At 39.3% G+C, this 19,975-nt stretch overlaps 1 protein-coding gene across 1 annotated transcript in view; it reads left to right on the forward strand.

The window, feature by feature from the left end:
• The window catches only part of ADAM9 (ADAM metallopeptidase domain 9), a 131,277-nt gene that overhangs the window by 4,502 nt on the left and 106,800 nt on the right, over window positions 1–19,975 (forward strand). Inside the window, exons 2-4 of the mRNA XM_036250160.1 lie at window positions 8,001–8,098; window positions 11,681–11,739; window positions 19,499–19,577. Of these exons, the coding sequence (XP_036106053.1) occupies window positions 8,001–8,098; window positions 11,681–11,739; window positions 19,499–19,577 (236 nt within the window). The remainder of the gene's footprint in view (window positions 1–8,000; window positions 8,099–11,680; window positions 11,740–19,498; window positions 19,578–19,975) is intronic.

Here is a 19,975-nt window from a genome sequence, read left to right on the forward strand (position 1 = left end):
TGATGTATGTTTATATTTCCATTCCATTCACCTTGTATGGAAATATGTGGCTCAAAATAACAACAGTGCTTTATGGATCTAATTACAGCAGTTTCTTTTCAAGAACTAATTTGGACAACGGAATTATCTTCTCATCTTATATGGGAAACCCAGGTTTATTTTCTACAGTGAAAGTACTTAAAGGTGGCTGTTTGTTTACATAATAGGAAGGAAAGGAGAAAAGCCCATGACTGCAAGATCACATTTGTTTGTTTTGCAATTAGGTGGAATTCTTTTAACTTATTTCCCTCTACTACAGTTACTATTATGAAGCATATACTTGGATTTCCTCCAAAACACAGTACATTAAAAGATCTGTGCTGCAAGAATTTTTAAAACATGCAATACCTGACTATTTAGCCAGGGCCACTGACCTCTTTTCCCTTAGATTCTCAAATAGAATAATGACAACAGCAAACACAACAATAGCTGTCTGGTGTGAATGAATTAAAATTGTACCTATTTTTTGGTCAGATCAGCCAAAAATATATATTTTGGGGTGCTGCAGAATTTTAGTAATTAGTTTATGTGTGCTATGAGGTGGAAAAGGTTGAAACTTGCTGAACTAGAGGGAGAAAGAAGTGAAACTAACACCTTTTCCTTTTCTTTTGCTAAGTGTAAGACACTTTTATTTTCATGTTTCAACTCTTTTTTTTTTTTTTATCCTCACCCAAGGACATTTTTGCATTTATCTTCAGATTGAGCGGGAGGGAAAGAGAAAGGAAGAGAGAGAGAGAAACATTGATGTGAGAGAGACACATCAAGCGGCTGCCACCCACATGACCCCAACTGGGGCCAAGGACAAACTGCAACTGAGGCAGGTGCCCTCAGTGGGAACCGAACCTGGGACTCTCCGGTCCGCGGGCTGACGCTCTAACCGGCTGAGCAAAACCGGCCAGGGCTATGTTTCAAATCTTATTTTTATCTCCAGTTCATGCTTTCTAGTAGTGTGAGTTTTGATGCTATGTTTATTCTGTCAGATTCTAATATAACAGTTTAAATTCTCTGTGGAGTTGATTATATTAAGATTTTTATTTCAGTGGGAACTGTATCCCCCAGAAGGCATGTGGGAAATATCTTTAGTTGTCACACTGGTGGTGCTTCTGGAATTTAGTGGGTAGAAGCCAGGGATGCTACTTAACATCCTACATTGCACTGGGAAGACCCCTCACCCCCTTAAAGAATTTTCTGGCCCAAAATGTTAATAGCATTGCGGTAGAAACTTTATATAAATCATGTTGATGCACTTCCTTTATAGTAACATGTGAAGCATGTAATTTTTGTTCCAGTTGAGAAGGTGCTACTATTTGGAGTTTAAAAAGAGGGGAAGAATTGAAAATTCTACCCAAGGTATGAACGGGGGTTAGGGGGGGAGGGGACAAACCAGAACTAAAAATAAGAAAGGAATTTTGAAAAAATATTAGAGGGAGGATTTTCATACTAGTGTATATTATTTTTGAATAATATAAGCCAATTATAATATTAAATAATATAAGCATTTCTTATGTTTTGGAACTCCTTATGTAACTCAGAAAGCAGCAGGTTCAAAGATTTGAAAACCAGTAATAGCTATTACATACAGTAGTTATTTTGGGGTGCTATAATTTTTTTAAAGCAGATTTTGTATACTTTATTTTTTCCCTTGAGGAAGAAGAATGCAACATTCCATGCTTGTGCTTTCTACCTTTGGGAACTGATACAGAATTGCTGCAGCCAAAACCTAAAATTAAGTTGACTTATTGCTAAAGGTTAATTGACAGTGTTCAGGAGAAAAAGTCTCCATTGCTACCAAAGGGTTGAAACTTGATACGTCCTGGAATTACTGCTACTCACATAACTGTTTAGGATTCATTTGGTGGTTAATAGAAAAGGATTCTTCCACTTAACAGACAAGCTGATGGTAAACAAGATGTACTGATTTCAACTAGGAATTTTTAAACCACGGTAATGTAGCTAATGTTATATTTGTATCATATAACTTAGGTTCAGGTTCTTTCTTCAGAGTCATAATAGCAGCCAGTGAAGAGACTTTACTATTTGCTGGCTCTTGTTGAATATCCACCAGGTTCTTGTTTTGCAGTTTGGCCATTTCTTGTCTAAATTCTTTTGCTTCATTTGTAACAAGATGTTCATGATCCTCCTCTAAGTATTCCACATTCTTTAAGAACTGGTCATATACATTCTTAATTTTTTTTAGTCTGGTTCTGACCAGTTCTAGCTTGTTAAAAAAAGCTTTCATTGCTCGTGAAACAAAATAGTTACTTTTTCTTATTCTTCCTTGGTTTTCTGCACATCTGTACCCAACTTGGGAAACAGAGTCAGAAACTGCTGAGACTATTTGAGATAAGACTTCTGCCTGTTACTCTTGCTGTCCCGTCCCCCTCCACCCCCCCACCCCCCGAATATCCAGTTTCCTGGTTAATGGTTTTGAGGGCAGCATTGTTAAACCATTACAAATCTTTTTCTCTTAGCACGAAGAACCTTTTTCATGTCACCTTTAAAATTTTCCAGCATATTCTAAAACTCATCACCCATTTCTCTCTCAAATGATCCTGGAATAAGACTTTCTTCCCCATGGTTATCAATTACTGGATTGTTTCCTCTGGGAACCTCTTCTGGCCCACTTAGCTCTCTTCTTTCTTGTCTCCCAAAGTCATAGGCCATCATCCCCTGACTCCAACAGGGCCTTCAACTCTCTGAAGACTTCTGGACAGCAAGTCTTGGGTGCTATAATTTTGAAATCCTTTTAAAATAAATGATTAATTGTGCCCCCCACCCTCATCATTTATTTCTATATTGGACTTTTATTTTTTGCCAGCAGTCTGTATAAAAGAGCTAGTTTCAGCCCTGGCAGGTGTGGCTTAGTTGCTTGAGTGTGGTCCCATGTACTGGGAGGTCGCTGGTTCAATTCCGGTCAGGGTACATGCCAGGGTTGTGGGCTTTGCAGGCACAAGGCAGATGATCAGTGTTTTTCTCTCTTCCTGTCCCTTCCTCTTGCTCTAAAATCAATAAAAACATTTCTATTTTATTTTTTAATGTTTTTATTGATTTTTTAGAGAGAGAAAAAGGGAGAGAGAGAAACATCGATGTGACAGAGATACATCAATCGGCTGCCTCCTGCACACCCCCTACTGGGATCAAGCCCACAACCTGGGCATGTGCCCTGATTGAGAATCAAACTGGGACCTCCCAGTCCATGCTCAATCCACTGAGCCACACTAGCTGGGCTAAAAACAAATTTTAAAAATACCTTAAAAAAAAAAAAAAAGTCTAGTTTCACTGTCTGAAACGAGCTGTGTGACCTAAGAAGTCGCTTAACCTGTTTAAAAACAAGAACTCTTTAAATATCTGCCTGCTCTTTTGTAGTTCTTTTTTTCTGAGAATTTCTTTTTCTCTGTGATATTTGCTTCTGAATTGTGATGAAAAAATTTCAGTTTAGTTGCATATTTTTCAGCTTCTAGTATAATAGTTGTCCAAGTCTATTAGCATATATATCCTTATCTGTGATGACTTATTTAAAAAAACTATTTTTGTGGAAATAATTATAGAGTCACAGCAAGTTGCAAATGAACAGGGTGATTTACTTTATATCACACAAAGCTTCTAATCTCTTATCCACAGAAAGCATTTTATTCCTACCATCACTTCTAGAATGACTGTCCTAGTAGTTGGACGGATTATCATGATCCAGAATGAAATTATTATGGATAATATTGAAATTTGTGTTTTTAGGAATTTGAGAAACTGTAGGTCATTGAAAAGTTTATTCTGGGTGAAGAAATAGTCCTGTACCTTAGTTAATTTAGGATTAGGAAATTCTACCTAGAAATTTGAAGCCTGCATCTATTAAAGGCCATGGATTTCTTTTGAATTCCCAATTGACAACTCCAAACATCCAAATATTTTATCATAGTATGTCATAAATATGCCTTGAATTAGCCCATGGTTGCTTTTGTGAGCATTTTATTTTAGTCTGTTTCTTACTTTTAATGTAATGACTTGCAGCCACATTTAATTAGTGTAATATGCTGTATTATAAAGATATAAGGGAATGATGGGTAAAGAGTTTGAAAACTGTGCCCTGGCCGGTTTGGCTCAGTGGTTGGAGCGTCACCCTGCGGACCAGAGAGTCCTGGGTTCGGTTTCCGCTAGGGGCACGTACTAAAAAAAAAAAAAAAGAGAGAGAGTTTGAAAACTTAGTATGACATGATTATGTTGCATATGATACAATTTATGTTTTCCTGTTTACACTATCTTTTAAAATCCCAAGCTAGACAAGGTTATAGACTTTTAAAATATATGTATAGTGTTATTTTGGGGGAAGTTAGATGTAAATATTTCATTTTAACTGTATTTTCAGAAATCTGAAGGTCATAAGGCAATTAATAAGTGAATGAACATGTAGATTGGATCCAAAGGAGAAGAATGTGGGAGAAGGGAGACCAGGGAAGAAGATATCATAGCAGTCTAGATGTGGGGTTAATAAGTCTGATGGAAAGGAAGGAGCTGTTGAGAGATGATAGATAATCAGTACTTAAATAGTTTATGCTTTTTATTGAGGAAACACTCTTTTTTTCCAGTTTTAATTTTTTTTTTTTTTTATCCTCACCCGAGGATGTTTTTCCATTTTTTGTACAGATAGAGTGGGAGGGAGAGAGAGGAAGAAGGGAGAGAGAGAGAGAAACATCGACGTGAAGGGACACATCGAGTGGCTGCCACCCGCACGACCAACCAGGGCCGGGGACAAACTGCAACCGAAATACGTGCCCTTAGCGGGAACCGAACCTGGGTCTCTCCGGACCGCAGGCCGACGCTCTAACCGCTGAGCCAAACCGGCCAGGGCTCCAGTTTTAATTTTAAAAGTAATACTGGGGTTAGAAAATACATGCTCACCATAAACACAAATTCAAACACTACAAACATATTGAAGTGTAGGAAATAAAGTCCAAGACCTTATCTCATTACTTTCTGGTTCTTTTCCATAGTGGTAACTACTTTAAACAAGTTTGGTGCATTTACTTATGATATTTATGTGTTTATTTATAGCACATTGTATAGTCTCATATATATATAACATGTGATACAATATTTCATAAACACGATAACACAGAGTTTTATAAAGTGAGATGTAAAAGTCTGTCATCCCACACTCCCTATAGGTAACTACTTAAAAATGATTAGTATAGAAAATATGAAACATACACAACAGTAGAGAGAAGAATAATGAACTCCTGTGTACCCATTAATTTCTTATGTATCTTCTTCCTCAAACACACACTTGAAAATTTTAATGCAAATCCTAGACATCATGTCATTTTACCCTTGAATATTCAGAATGATTCTCTAAGACATAAGGACTTTTAAAAGAAAACCTTACCCACAATATGCTTATCACACTTAAAACAGTAATAGTAATTCCTCAAGATCATTAAATATCTGTGCAGTGTTAAAGTTTCTCTGTCTCAGAATTGTTTTTTTTTCATTGATTTATTTGAATTAGGATCCAAACAGGTTCATACATTCCTAAGGCTCTTTTAATTTATAGAAGTCCCCTCTTCTTCCTTTTCATGGCATTTATTTGTTGAAGAAATTCTATTTGAATTAATTTTGTAAATTGATCTGCTGAGTGGGAGATGTGACTCTGTTCTTCAGTGTATGCCAGACATAAGCCTCCTTGTACTGAATTTTGTTTTGATATATAGAGATATATAGAGTTTTCATCCATGGCCCTTAGATGGTGACTATCTAGTTCACCCATTTTACTGAAAAAAAAAAACTGACATGTCATCACTGTGATGCTGGAAGAAGAGACTGTCTCAGACTCCAATGTGGGGTATCTTCCTAACGGATTTGCTTGGCTGATTTTGATTATACTCAATTTTTGCTCAAGTGACGACGTTAGAAACCCCACTTGGATATGATTTTATTGTGTGGTAAGCTGAATAGGATTGGAATTGGGAGTAATTCTCCATGATTGTTTTTCCTTCATTGTTAATAAATTTTATCTAAAGTTTATTTTTTTAGGATAGATTAAATAGCAATATTTTTATTTGATAGAATTGCTACATTGTTGAGTGTGTATTTATCATAGTTAATCCACCAGACATTAAAAGTAACTTTCCCCTCTTATTGCCCTTGTCCATTTCGTAAGTATCCTAATACGACCTCAGGAGATTTCATTCATGTTGGATGAGGGTGGGAAATGGGAGATGAGTGAATGCTGCTAGGCTCCAGATGTTTCTCCCACATCCATTTCCCTACCAAAGCAGTTCTTGTGTGTGTGTGTTTATATCTTAAGATTTCTTTTAAGAAAAAGAGTTAGGGGCCCTGGCTGGTGTTGCTCAGTGGTTAGAGCATGAGCCTGTGCACTGGAGGGTCATGGATTTGATTCCTGGTCAAGGGCATGTACCTGGGTTGCAGGTTCTATCCCCGGCCTGGCTCAGGGGTCGTGCATGACCCCTCAGTTGATGTGTCTGTCTGTCATCGATGTTTCTCTCTCTCATCTATGTGTCTCTTTCTCTCTCTCACCCCCTCTCCCTTTCCTTTTCCCTCTCCCTCTGCCCTCTTCCTTTCCACACTCTCTAAAAAAAAAATCAATGAAAAAATATCCTCGGGTGAAGATTAATTAAGAAAATAGCCCTGGCTGGTTTGGCTCAGAGGTTAGAGTGTTGGGCCACGGACCAGTGAGTCGTGGGTTCGATTCTGGTCAAGGGCATGTACCTCGGTTGCAATTCATCCCCGGCCCTGGTTGGGGTCGTGCGGGAGGCAACCACTCGATGTGTCCCTTTTACGTCAATGTTTCTCTCTCTCTCTCTCTCTCTGTCTCTCTCTCTCTCTCTCTCTCTCTCTGTGTCTCTTCCTCTCTCCCCTCCCACTCTATCTGAACAAAAATGGAAAAATGTCCTCGGGTGAGGATTAAAAAGAAAAGAAAAAGGGTTAGGGTTTATAGTTAAAACTTATTTGAAAATAATTGCTGTGTATGTACTGTTTTGATAAAGACTAACATTCTGTTTTAGGAAATTCATTTTTCCTCTTTACACTTATCTTGTATATTGCTATTTTCTTTTTTTTTTAATTAATTAATTTTTGTTACAGATGTTTCTCCCTTTTCCCCCACTAATTCCCCCCTCCCTCTCCCTTCCTGCCCTGTCTCCAGCTTTGTTGTCCATGTCCATTGTTCATGCATACTTGCATATAAGTTCTGTAGTTTATCTCTCCCCCACCACCCCCTCTTCTGAGGATTGTCAGTCTGTACCTCACTTCCACGTCTCTGGGACTACCCCATTCCTTAGACTGTTATGTTCCCATTCCTCAGACTGTTATGTTCATTATATTCCACAATAAGTGAGATCATATGAAACTTGTCTTTCTCTGTTTGGCTTGTTTCACTTAGGATGATACTTTCCAGGTCCCTCCATGTCGTCTCAAAGGATAAGAGATCTTTCTTTTTTACAGCTGTGTAGTACTCCATTGTGTATATGTACCACTGCTTTTTTATCCATTCGTCTACTGATGGACACTTGGGCTGTTTCCAGATCTTAGCTATTGTAAATAGTGCTGCTACAAACATGGGGGTACATGTATTCTTTCTGATTGGTGTTTCAGGCTTCTTAAGGTATATTCCTAGAAGTGGAATCACTGGGTCAAATGGAAGTTCAATTTTTAATTTTTTGAGATAACACCATATTGTTTTCCATAGTGGCTGCACCAGTCTGCATTCCCATCAGCAGTGTACTAGAGTCCCCTTTTCTCCACACCCTCGCCAACACTTGTTGTTTGATGATTTGTTGATGGCGGCCATTCTGACAGGTGTGAGGTGATACCTCATTGTTGTTTTAGTATATTGCTATTTTCATGTGCAACTATATATATATTTTAATATGGAAATGTTGAATTCAACTTTTGAATTCTACTATATTTTTGTACCATGTAATTTTTCAAGTTCACTTCCTTTTCTGTAGGTTTTCAACAGACCTCACATCTCTCTTCTTATGAAATTATAACTCCTTGGAGATTAACTAGAGAACGAAGAGAAGCTCGTAGGCCCTATTCAAAACAGGTAAGTTATCTCTTGAGAAGTATGAATGTATTTAAATTTTTAAATTTTATTTTAAGACAAGGGTGTTATTTTCAGCAGTGATTGATTCAGTGAGTAAATATTGGCCAAAGATCAGTACAGAACCATACATATGGCACTGATATTTATTGGATGTTATTGTAGTAAAAGTGACATATTGAACCCTGGCCTGCTCAGTGGTTAGAGCGTTGGCCCGCAGACCGATGAGTCCCAGCTTCGATTCCAGTCAAGGGCACATACCTTGGTTGTGATTCGTCCCCGGCCCTGGTCGGGTCATGCAGGAGGCAACCAATTGATCTCTCCCTCTCTTTCTTTTTAAAATATTTTTATTTTTTTATCCTCAGCCAAGGACAATTTTTTTTTTTGCATTTATCTTCAGACAGAGCAGGAGGGAGAGTGGGAGGAAGAGAGAGAGAGAGGGAAACATCGACGTGAGAGAGACACATCGAATGATCGCCACCCACACGACCCCACCGGGGCCGGGGACAAACTGCAACCTAGGTATGTGCCCTTAGCAGGAATTGAACTCAGGTCTCTCTGGACCATGGGCTGACACTCTACTGCTGAGCCAAATCGGCCAGGGTTCTCTCCCTCTCTTTCTCTCTCCTTTCCTCTCACTCTCTGTGATGATAAATGGAAAAGTATCCTTGGGTGAGGATAAAAAAAAAAAAGTGACATATTGATCATTGGTATCTTTTTTTAAAGACAAAATGGTCAACTTGAAACATAACAGAATGAAATAGTTAAATAAAATTTTAGGACCAGGGTAGAAAGCTGATTACATAGATTCCTTAACTGACTGTTGATGGTTAGTTACAGTGATCTTGTTGTAATAAGAAGTAACCTCTCTCTTAATTTGTGATAGGCAAAATACTTCATACTGTATTTTCACCAATACTGGAGAATAGTGGTGTGTTACGTGCATATATTTCATATCAGGACTGTTTACTCAAAAGGAAGTTTTATCTCCATATTAGAAAAAAACATACTATGCTATTAATGGGGTAACCAGTGCACAAAAATTATTATTATTATTATTATTTTAAATATTTTTTTCTTTATAGATTTTAGAGAGAGACGATGGGAGAGGGAGAGAGAGAGATAGAAACATCCATGAGAGAGAACATTGACTGGCTGCCTCCTGCACGCCCTCCACTGGGGATCGAGCCCACAACCTGGGCATGTGCCCTGACCGGGAATTGAACCTGGGACCTCTTGTCTCATGGGCTGACACTCAGCCACTGAGCCACACCAGCTGGGCCATGGAAATGATCTTTTGTACTATTTTGTCTTACTATAAAGTTCAGAAATAATATACTTGGACTTCAGCTGATTTTGCAAACTCTTCAACTTCGTAGAATTATAATTGAACAATAACAGATAATGAAGGATAGAGTTTATTCCCATTGAACTGCTGATATATTTATCAACATAAGGTGGTTTGCACATTGTTTGGGAACAGGGCACAGTAAAAAGAACCCTGGAGTTGAGATTCAGGAGCTTTTCATTTCAATCCTCCCCCGGGTACTGTCATTAATTGGGTAGGTCATTCAACTTTATTTTCTCCCCTATAAGTAAGAAATAATTGATTCTAAGATCTTCTTCTAGTGGAGCAATTTATAATTTTTCCTTGTTTTTGTTTTGATTTTATTTTGTCTTAGAATAGAATTAATTTGTGCTTGCTTCATTATTTTCCTCCTTTATTCCACTAGCATAGGAACTACGTTTGCTTCTTTATTGCTTCTCTGATTGTCTCTTCAGTACTGCACACATAGATACTTGTGACCATAATAAATGCCATTCATGCATCCCAGTACGTATTTGGCGAAGTGGAAGCACTGTTTAGGCATTGAAGATATAGCAGGGAACAAAACAGGCAAAACACCATGCCCATATGAAGCTTCTATTTTAGGGTGGGGAGACAGTAAACAAATGATATAGATTAATAATACAGATTACTGAAAATGGTAATAAGTGCTCTGGAGAAAATTAAAAGCAGGAAGGGGAATAAGGAGTGTAGAAATAGGGGTAGGAGTTGGGTGGGAGGGTTTGTATGTTTTTAGTAGTACAGGTTGGGGGAGGCCTTACCGAGAAGGTGACCCATGAGTGAAGACCAGAAGGAGGGGAATGAGTAGATATTTGGGGAAAGAATACAGTATCACAAAACAATTCTGACTTTTAGAATTCCTCTCAGGAGATGACAGTGACGTTTTTATACCAGATAATTGGCCAAGAGCAGAAAGGATGGAAAAGCACATGCAAAATCTGTGGTAATTGAAGGAGCTTGTATTTTTTTTTTTTTCATTATCCTCGCCCAAGGACATTTTTTGTTCAGATAGAGTAGGAGGGAGAGAGAGGAAGAGAGAGAGAGAGAAACATTGACGTGAAAGGGACACATCGAGTGGCTGCCACCCACACAACCCAACCAGGGCCGGGGACAACTGCAACCGAGGTACATGCCCTTAGCGGGAACTGGACCCGGGTCTCTCTGGACTGCAGGCCAATGTTCTAACCGCTGAGCCAAACCGGCCAGGGCGGAGCTTGGTATTTTTTGATGCCTCAGTGGAGATCCAGGTAGATCACAAAGACTTCTCAGGGTCCCACTCAGGATGTGGAAGAAGAATGCCAGCATCTGGAATTTGGTCTAGGCCTGGAAGTCAGACGTTGATGTGCCCTAGGAGAGGGAATCATGCCATTTCTTGGCAAGATGTTAACTTTGAGTCCAGACACAGTAGGGGAAATAAGGGGACACTTCTGATAATATTATTTGTTGAGTCCTTCCATGATTTTCTCTTTTGTTAAAGAGTTAAGGCAAAGTTGAATCTCCCGGTTCTAGTGATCACATGAAACACTTCTGGCTAATGAACTGGTGAGTTGTCAGGGAAGTTATTTCAGAGTTGTTTGAGGTAGAGAAGAGGGTCCCATGAACTTGAGGATGTATAAGTACAAGCTACTTTATCTCATATTATTGATTCTGGGTGCCATCCATGGTAAGGCGCACTATCATTTAATGTGCCACTGATTAGGAAAGAAACAGAGTGCTCCCAGTCAGACCGCTGTGCATCCTGATTTCAGAGATGTTCATATGTGGGGAAAAATGTGTTTTGGAATAGATGAAATGTGGTAAGTCATATGAAGATAGAAAATTGTACAAGTGTATGTATTTCTTTTTAACTTTCAGATAATTAGAACTAGGGAGAATCTCTGGAAACTAAGACATTTAATTCATTTAAACAAAAGGAAGAGCTACTTTATACTGTAGGTAATACTTGGATTTACTTAACAAAAATAACGTCTGAGGTTCTAGATCAATTCTAAATGAATTTAAGAAGAGTTTAGATAAACATGCAGATGTTTTCCACAATAGGTTTTTAAAGAAAAGCAGGGTTGGTCAGAGTATATTTTATTGTTTAAGAGCAGATATAAAGTTCTTCCTTAAAACACTTTCAGTCATGCCAAATTGTTTTAATTGAGGATGGAGTTTCCAGTGTCTTATAAATACCTGTTGTTGAAAGTAATTTATAAGATGGTGTTTTATTCTTTTCCCCTTTTTTGTACCTTTAGGTATCTTATGTCATTCAAGCTGAAGGAAAAGAACATATTATTCACTTGGAGAGGAACAAGTAAGAAATTTAATTTGTTCTGACTTTTTGTAATGTTTTTTCAATAATGTATAGGTTTCTTTTCTAGTTAGATGTTGTTTAGTAGATTGATTAAAGCTGAAAGAGTAGAAGTTTGGAAAAAACTATTTCATATTTTCATTGACATTAGAACAAGGGAAAATAAATTTAAAGTAAGCAAAAGTTGTATTTAATTGTTATCAATCTAAGGAACAACGGAGCAGGGGTAAAGAAGTCTTTAGTAGCTGTATCAGCCTGCTAGAGCTGCCATAACACAATGCCACAGGCTTGACAACAGACATGTATTTATTTGTCACAGTTCTGGTGTCTGGAAGTCCAAGATCAAGGTGCCAGCAGGGACTGGTGGTTGGTGAGGTCTCTCCATGGGCATTGCATATGGACATCTTCTCTCTGTGTGCTCCCATCGTTTCTCCCTGGTGTTTATGCATGGAGTCGGGCGGTTTGGGGGAGGAGCAGGCTCTCTGGTATCTCTTCTTATAAGGACACTAATTCTGTCAGTTTAGGGTTTCACACTTATGACTACATTTAATTATGATTACCCCTTAGTGACCTCATCTCCAAACACAGAAAAACTGGGAGCTAAGCCTTTATTTTAAGATATGAATTTTGGGAAGTAGGTCACAAATATTCAGTCCATAATAGTCTCTCATCTCCATTTTGGTCTTTTTTCTTATTTTTCTTTATTTTACCTGGTCCCGCTTTGGTAATCTTCCGTTGTCTTTTGAAATGCGAGTGTTCTCATGTGCTGAGCCATCCACTATCCTGTGGCCTGTCTTGTCCCTCCTCTTCCTTTCCTCCTGTAGCAAAATTTCCAATGTCTTTAGTGAGAGATCTCAGAAAAAAGTTTATAATATTAGTATAATAAACATTTATACTCAGGTGTGAATGGTGGGATGTAAAGTGTTCCTGTCTAAGGAAGTGCTGCTCAAAGTCTTGTTTTGGAACCAGCAGCAGCCCCTGGGAGTTTTTTAGGAATGCAAATTCTCAGGTCCAGTGTAAGAATGAATCCGAATTTTGGGAAGTGTCTCAGCAATCTGTTTTCAACAAGTTTTCCAGATGATTTATATGCATCCTCAAGTTTGAGTAACACTTTTCATCTTAGAAGAGGAGGCTGAGTCAAAGGGTCTGAGTCTTGTTGACAGAATTTTAGGCAGTGTGACAGATATTGTCAGACAGAGAGGCCTTCTAAAGCCTTCTACTGTATTTAATACAGGTTAACATTTTTGAACATTTTCTATGTTCCAGGCACTGTACCAGATACTTTTAAGTGTGTTATTTGTTTAATCCTCATCAAACTCCTGGGAGATCCTACTTGACCCCTATTTAATGATGTCAGTGTATATAGAAATCTTTATTTTTAGTTATCTTTTATTTTTAAATTTATCTTTATTGTTGAATGTGTTACAGATGTCCCCACCTTTTTCCTCCATTGACCCCCTCATCCCCAATCCTGCCCCCCTCCTGCCTTCCCCACACTATTGTTTATGTCCATTGATTATGCATATATACATAGAAGTTCTTCAGTTTAGCTCTTTCTTCCCTCCCTCCCCCCTTCCCTTTGAGGTTTATCAGTCTAACAACCAATTTATCCTTCTTAATTCCTTCATCATCTTCACCCACACCCCTAGTCCCCTCCCATTTGGCAAGCAACGAAAAGTATCTATGAGTCTGTTTCTGTTCTGCTTGCTCATTTTGTTTGTAGATTCAATTGTTGATAGGTATGTATTTATTGCCATTTTATTGTTCATATTTTTGTTTTTCTCCTTCCAGAAGACCCTTCAACAGTTCATATATTACTGGTTTGGTAGTGATGAACTCCTTTAGCTTTTTCTTGTCTGGGACACTCTTGATATGTCCATCAATTCTAAATGATAGCTTTGCAGGATAGAGTATTCTTGGTTGTAGGTCGTTGCTTTTCATCACTTTGAATATCTCTTGCCACTTCTTTCTGGCCTGCAAAGTTTGGAGCTCCTTTGTAGGTAACTAACTGCTTTTCTCTTGCTGCTTTTAAGATTCTCTCTTTGTCTTGAACCTTTTGCATTTTGATGCTGATGTGTCTTGGTGTGGACCTCTTTGGGTTCAACTTTTTTGGGACTCTCTGCTTCCTGGACTTGAATGTCTGTTTCCTTCACCAAGTTAGGGAAGTTTTCTGTCATTATTTTTTCAAATAGATTTTCAATTTCTTGCTCGCTCTCTTCTCCTTCTGGCACCCCCATGATGCGAATGTTGGTACACTTGAAGTTGTCCCAGAGGCTCCTTACGCTATCCTCATTTTTTTGGATTCTTTTTTTCTTTTTGCTGTTCTGATTGGGTGTTTTTTACTTCCTTTGATGGTTTGCTTCTTGGCTTAACCTACTCTACTGTTGATTCCCTGTAAATTATTCTTTATTTTAGTTAGAGTATCCTTCATTTCTGACTGGTCCTTTTTTTATTATGTTGATGTTCTTACTAAGTTCCTTGGAGTTCCTTAAGTTCCTTGAAGGTCTCACCAAGTTCTTTGAAGATCTCACTAAGTTCCTTGAGCATCCTTATAACCAGTGTTTTGAATTCTGCATCTGTTTGATTGCTTATCTTTATTTATTTTAGTTCTTTTCCTGGAATTCTGTTCTTTCATTTGGGACATGTTTCTTTGTCTCCTCATTTTGGCTGCTTCCCTGTGTTTGTTTCTATGTATTAGGTAGAGTTGCTATGTTTACTAGGCTTCGTAGGGTGGCCTATTGTAGTAGGTGTCCTGTAGGGTCCAGGGGCACAGCCGCCCTGATCACCTCAGCTGAGCCTTCCAGGTGCACCCTTCATGTGGACTTTGCACCCTTCTGTTGTAACTGAGTCTTGATTGCTGTTGGCATGTCATTGGGAGGGATTTACTCAGGCTGATCAGCTGCAAGGACTGGCTGTGTCCACTGACTACTGGCCTCTGACTCCCTTGGAGGATCAGCAGTGTAGTGGCCCAGCACACAGAGCAAGACTTATTTCAGCAGGGCTCTGGTACCCACTGAGTCCACTCACTGAGTGTTTCGCTTGTGGAGGTGGTTGGGTGTTGGTGTTTTGACATGGTTTGAAGCTGTCTACTGGGTGTGCTGGCTCTGGGGCAAGGTCAGCCTCTGCCTGTGTTCTCCCTGGGGCCACCCAGCATAAGTTACAAAGTGATCTGCAGACAGCTGCTTCTTGTGCTGGGCTTGGAGTGCCCAGGAAAAGCCAAGTTGTGAACCAAGGCTGGCTGCTCCTCGTGCCGGGCCTGGGGCCATTTAACAAGAGGAATGGGGCTTGCTAAGGCCAGACACTATTTGTTTGAGAGAATTTAGGAAAATTTGAAGCAGGATCCAAGACAGGCCAATCCTATGGTAAAGCCATTGGAAACAGCTTGCGTGAGCCTGAAAGCTGGGTGGGGCAGGGCCTCAGGGAATCACCAGGGCGGGGCAAACAATGTGAGCCAGGTTGCTAGAGTCCCAGATATGGCAAATGTCAGCCGCCATAGGGAAGGGCTCACCAAAGGAACATCAGCCTCCCAAAGCAAGTCTGTTCAGGAGAAAGCTGCCCCTCCAGCGCTCGCCCTAATGCTGAACCATTCAGTTCTTCCTCATATCTCTGGTGCCTTTCAAGCTGCCTCCTCAACGGTGGAGCCCAGAAGGAGTGAGTTTGAGTATGTCTGTGCCATGGCTCTTGAAGAGGAACTTCCTGGGACTCCAGAAGCCTCAGCTTCCCTCAGCCTCAGTTCCCACTGATTTTACAGCCAGAAGTGATGGGGACTTCTCTTCTTGGCACTGGAACCCTGAGCTGGGAACCTGGTGTGGGATAGGAACCCCTTACTCCTCAGGGAGGATCTTCACAGCTGAGGCATCCTCCTGATTTTTTTTTTTTTGTGGTACATGCCCCTAGCGGGAACTGAACCCGGGACTCTCTGGTTCTCAGGCTGACGCTCAACCGCTGAGCCAAACTGGCCAGGGCTCCTCCTGATTTTTATCCGCCACATGTGGGTGTGGGACCAGCCTGTTCGTGCCTCCGTCCCTCCTTTACCAGTCCTTAATTTCGTAATTGTACTTCCATTCAGATTGATATCAGGCAGTCCTGAATGATGGTTATTCTGTAGTTTAGTTGTAATTTTTATGTGGTTGTAGGAGGATGTGATGCCATGTTTACCTATGCTGCCATCTTGACTAGAAGTCTCCAGAAATCTTCTAGGTGTAAATATTTTTTCCCAGTCTTTTTTTCTACAAGATGTTAGTTAATAAAAAATGTTCTTCTTTTAAAAATTTCTTTCTTTAAAAATTATTTTTATTTATTTGTTTTTGTTACAGATGTTTCTCCTTTTTCCCCAATTTGACACCCTCCTCCCCATCCCTTCCCACCCCATATCCAGCTTTGTTGTCTGTGTCCATTGGTTATGCATACATGCATATAAGTTCTGTGGTTTATCTCTTTCCCCCCACACTCCCTCTTCTGAGGTTTGTCAGTCTGTACCCTACCTCCATGTCTCTGGGTCAGTTTTGTTCATCAGTTTGTTTAATTCATTATATTCCACAAATAAGTGAGAGCATGTGATACTTGTCTTTATTTGTTTGGCTTGTTTTGCTTAGCATAATACTCTCCAGGTCCCTCCATGTCATCTCAAAGGATAAGAGATCTTTCTTTCTTACAGCTGCATAGTATTCCATTGTGTACATGTACCACAGCTTTTTTTATCCACTCATCTACTGATGGACACTTGGGTTGTTTCCAGATCTTAGCTATTATAAATAGTGCTGCAATGAACATAGGGGTACATATATTCTTTCTGATTGGTGTTTCAGGTTTCTTAGGGTATATATTTAGAAGTGGGATCACTGGGTCAAATGGCAGTCAAATTTTTAATTTTTTGTGTTAACACCGTAGTGTTTTCCATAGTGGCTGCACCAGTCTCCATTCCCACCAACAGTGCACTAGAGTCCCCTTTTCTCCATACCCTCGCCAACACTTGTTGTTTGATTGTTAATAAAACATTTTCAATAAAATTATTGTTTCTATGTTTGCAAAGTTTTCAGCTTATAAAACATGTTTATAACCTTTATCTCATTTATTGTATTGTCATAACAACTTCATTGTAGAGCACTGTTTATTGTTATACATAAGAATACTAAGGTTCAGGAAGGTTATCACTTAGTTTGTAAGTGTTCAAGCTGGGGTGTACTTTCAAGTAATTTGACCTGAAATTGATTGGTTTATATGTGCTGTGTATACTCTACATTGCTATGCTTCTTGAATTGGTGGGAAAAATAGTAATTTTCCAGGTATTTGTAAGAGTTGTTAGGCCTTTGTCTTTGAAAGGCAGTCATCAAAGCTGGTGATCACTAATGAAAAGAAGTTAAGATAGTTTCCAATAAAATGACTCAGATACACTTGCTGCAATAATGGGGAAATTATGAAGTTCAATAAAAGAGTAACTGTATTCAAGTAAATGCTTATTTTTCCTCCCATTGCCTCTAGAATAGCGGTCTTAATTTTTTTGAGGTCACGATTCCCTTGAGAGTTGGGTTAAAGCTGTGAACCCTCCCTGCAGAGGAGCGTATGTAATCACAGGGACTGGGGTTGTGGGAAAGAAGGTAGCACACCTTTTCTCTGCCTGTGCTGACAAATTTCAAAATAAAATAGAAGAGTAAGTTAAATAGGAAGTTAAAACATCACTTTTATGCCCTGACCAGTTTGGCTCAGCGGTTAGAGCGTTGGCCTGTGGTCCCGAGAGACCCGGGTTCAGTTCCCACTAAGGGCATATACCTCGGTTGCAGTTTGTCCCCGGCCCTGGTTGGTCGTGCAGGTGGCAGCCACTCGATGTGTCCCTTTCACATCGATGTTTCTCTCTCTCTCTCTCTTCCTCTCTCTCCCTCCCACTCTATCTGTACAAAAAATGGAAAAATGTCCTTGGGTGAGGATAAAAAAAACACACAAAAAACATCACTTTTATTATTGATAAGGACTGGTTTGGAGGATTTAGCTTAGAATGAGAACCTGATGGACCTAATCCTGAATCGAGTATTAGGCAGGTGTAGTCATTCATGGTCAGTGCTACATGCTGGCTGGCCTGTTTCTGGAGAAGCATGGTGAATTTGTGCTGTCACTGGGCAGGAGGTGACTTCCAAAGAGGAAGGAGGGCAGAGCACAGCCAAGTATCTCAGTTTATTCGTTTCAAATGCACCACAAGAGAGAGCAAAGGGTGTGTATGAGTGAGAGAAGGGGGAATGAATGGTGCACTGACTGAACAGGATTGGATGGTTGAAAGGACTCAGGACTCCACAGGCTATTCCCAAGCTCACTCACTCACTAGGTATAAAGAAGTACATCAGGAAAAAGGAAATGGAAGTAATCATTAAGGGGTTCAAAAACTTCCAGGCAGAGCCCCCCCAGGGTCCTTTTCAGTTGGACAGAACACTGACATATGTGTAATGCATCAAATTTTCAGGGGAGCACAGGCACAAGTTTACAGAGAGGGTCTTTTATACTACGCTGGTCATTTAGCCAGAGTTAGGCTGTGTGCTTGGTTAAGAGGCATGCAAACTATCAACCTATCCATTTCTAAACAATATAGATAAACTGGTCCTGAATGCCTCCAGGGCATTTAGAAGGTTTGGAACCATAAATAATGGTGCTTATAAATCACTAGCTAGCACTTTGCATTCCTGACTTGTCCCTAAGCCCTGGAGATAAGGAGGAACTGATAGTGGAGCTGCTCCAGTTCAGCTGCAAATGAAGGTTTTTGCTTGACCAAACTTTAGTCAGACTCCTGAACCTTCATTAGGCCCATTGGTGCACTTTCTTGTGAAAGCCAATTTTAGCAAGAACCCTGATAAGTCAGTTTAGCAGAAGCCTCCCCTCTCACCCCCTTTGATATCTGATCATTCTGGATGTCTGAACAGGTTCTTCATCCTCCACCACCCTTAAGTGATCTCTAATCACCCTGGTCAATCTTCAGTAAGAATCTGTTAGGCCAGTTTAGTCAGAGCCTCCCTTACCCCTTGATGTTTCCTCTTAGTAATTTTATTTCTACTGACCTCTACCCAGCTCCTTAGCCATAAATTCCCACTTGCCCATGCTTCATTTGGAGTGGAGCCTGATTTCCCCCACTGTCACATGCCATTGCAGTGGTCCCTGTACCTATCGCGGTGATCCTGAATACAAGTCTGCCTTCTCATCTTTAACAAGTGTCTCTGAATATTTTTTTCTTTGACAAAGAGAACCCTTTCTTTACATATGTGGTTTACACTACTGAGTTTCCTTAATATACAGGGAAGCTTCAGGAATCAGCAATACTTGTTTCCTCCAACAACTGACACATTTTGTTTCTGTACTTAGGAGGTGAAGGCAGTGAGTCCTTCTTGTTTATATAGGATTTTTAGAAAAGAATAGAAGTACTTATTTTTCTTCTAGAAATGTGATATAACCTTATTTATGCTTTTCCTGTGGGATGTATCAGAAAAAATTAAGGACATTATTTGTGTTATTATTATTATTATTACTTTTGTAACCAGCATCGTATGACCATAGAAGAAATATACAATTTAACATTCTCTGTGAGGAAGTGGTGCATGTGCTTTCAGACACAAGTCCATTTGTGAGCTTTTACTTTTATGATAGCTCCTTCTTTAAATAATAATATATTGGGTGAAAGTTTTTATTCCTGATCATTTCTTCTAGGAATAATGCCTTATGAGTTGTGTTCTTAGTTGTATATAGATAAAATAATTTTAAATGGTGTGTTTTATTTTTCTTCCAGAGACCTCTTGCCCAAAGATTTTGTAGTTTATACCTATAACAAGGAAGGGGCTCTGATCTCTGACTATCCTGAAATACAGGTAATATATTTTATTCTTGATCCTATAGCAGAATTTAAAACAATTAAAATTTTAAAATGACTTCTGCTTAGGTACTCAGGACTGGTACATCTCACATCTTTAAAGGTCACCTTTGACATTATAATAAATGGAGTTGTCCTGGGGGTAGTGGGTGCATTGATACAGATTAAACTGTACCTTACAGATCTCCAAGTACTCAGTAGTCAAGTGTTTTATTTTTTTTTAAAGACCTGGAGAATAATCTTCTGAATAATGATAAACCTTACTGATAAAGAAAGAGGAAAGTTTGATATATTTTGAAAGTAGATTATTATTATTTTTTTGCTGAAATTTACTATCTCCAAAAGCACATCTTACTTCCTTATTAAACCATTTGATTTGTCATTAGTACTTAGTAA

The sequence above is a fragment of the Molossus molossus genome, unplaced genomic scaffold, assembly GCF_014108415.1.
Source record: "Molossus molossus isolate mMolMol1 unplaced genomic scaffold, mMolMol1.p scaffold_m16_p_9, whole genome shotgun sequence".
In the NCBI taxonomy this organism is placed as follows: domain Eukaryota; kingdom Metazoa; phylum Chordata; class Mammalia; order Chiroptera; family Molossidae; genus Molossus; species Molossus molossus.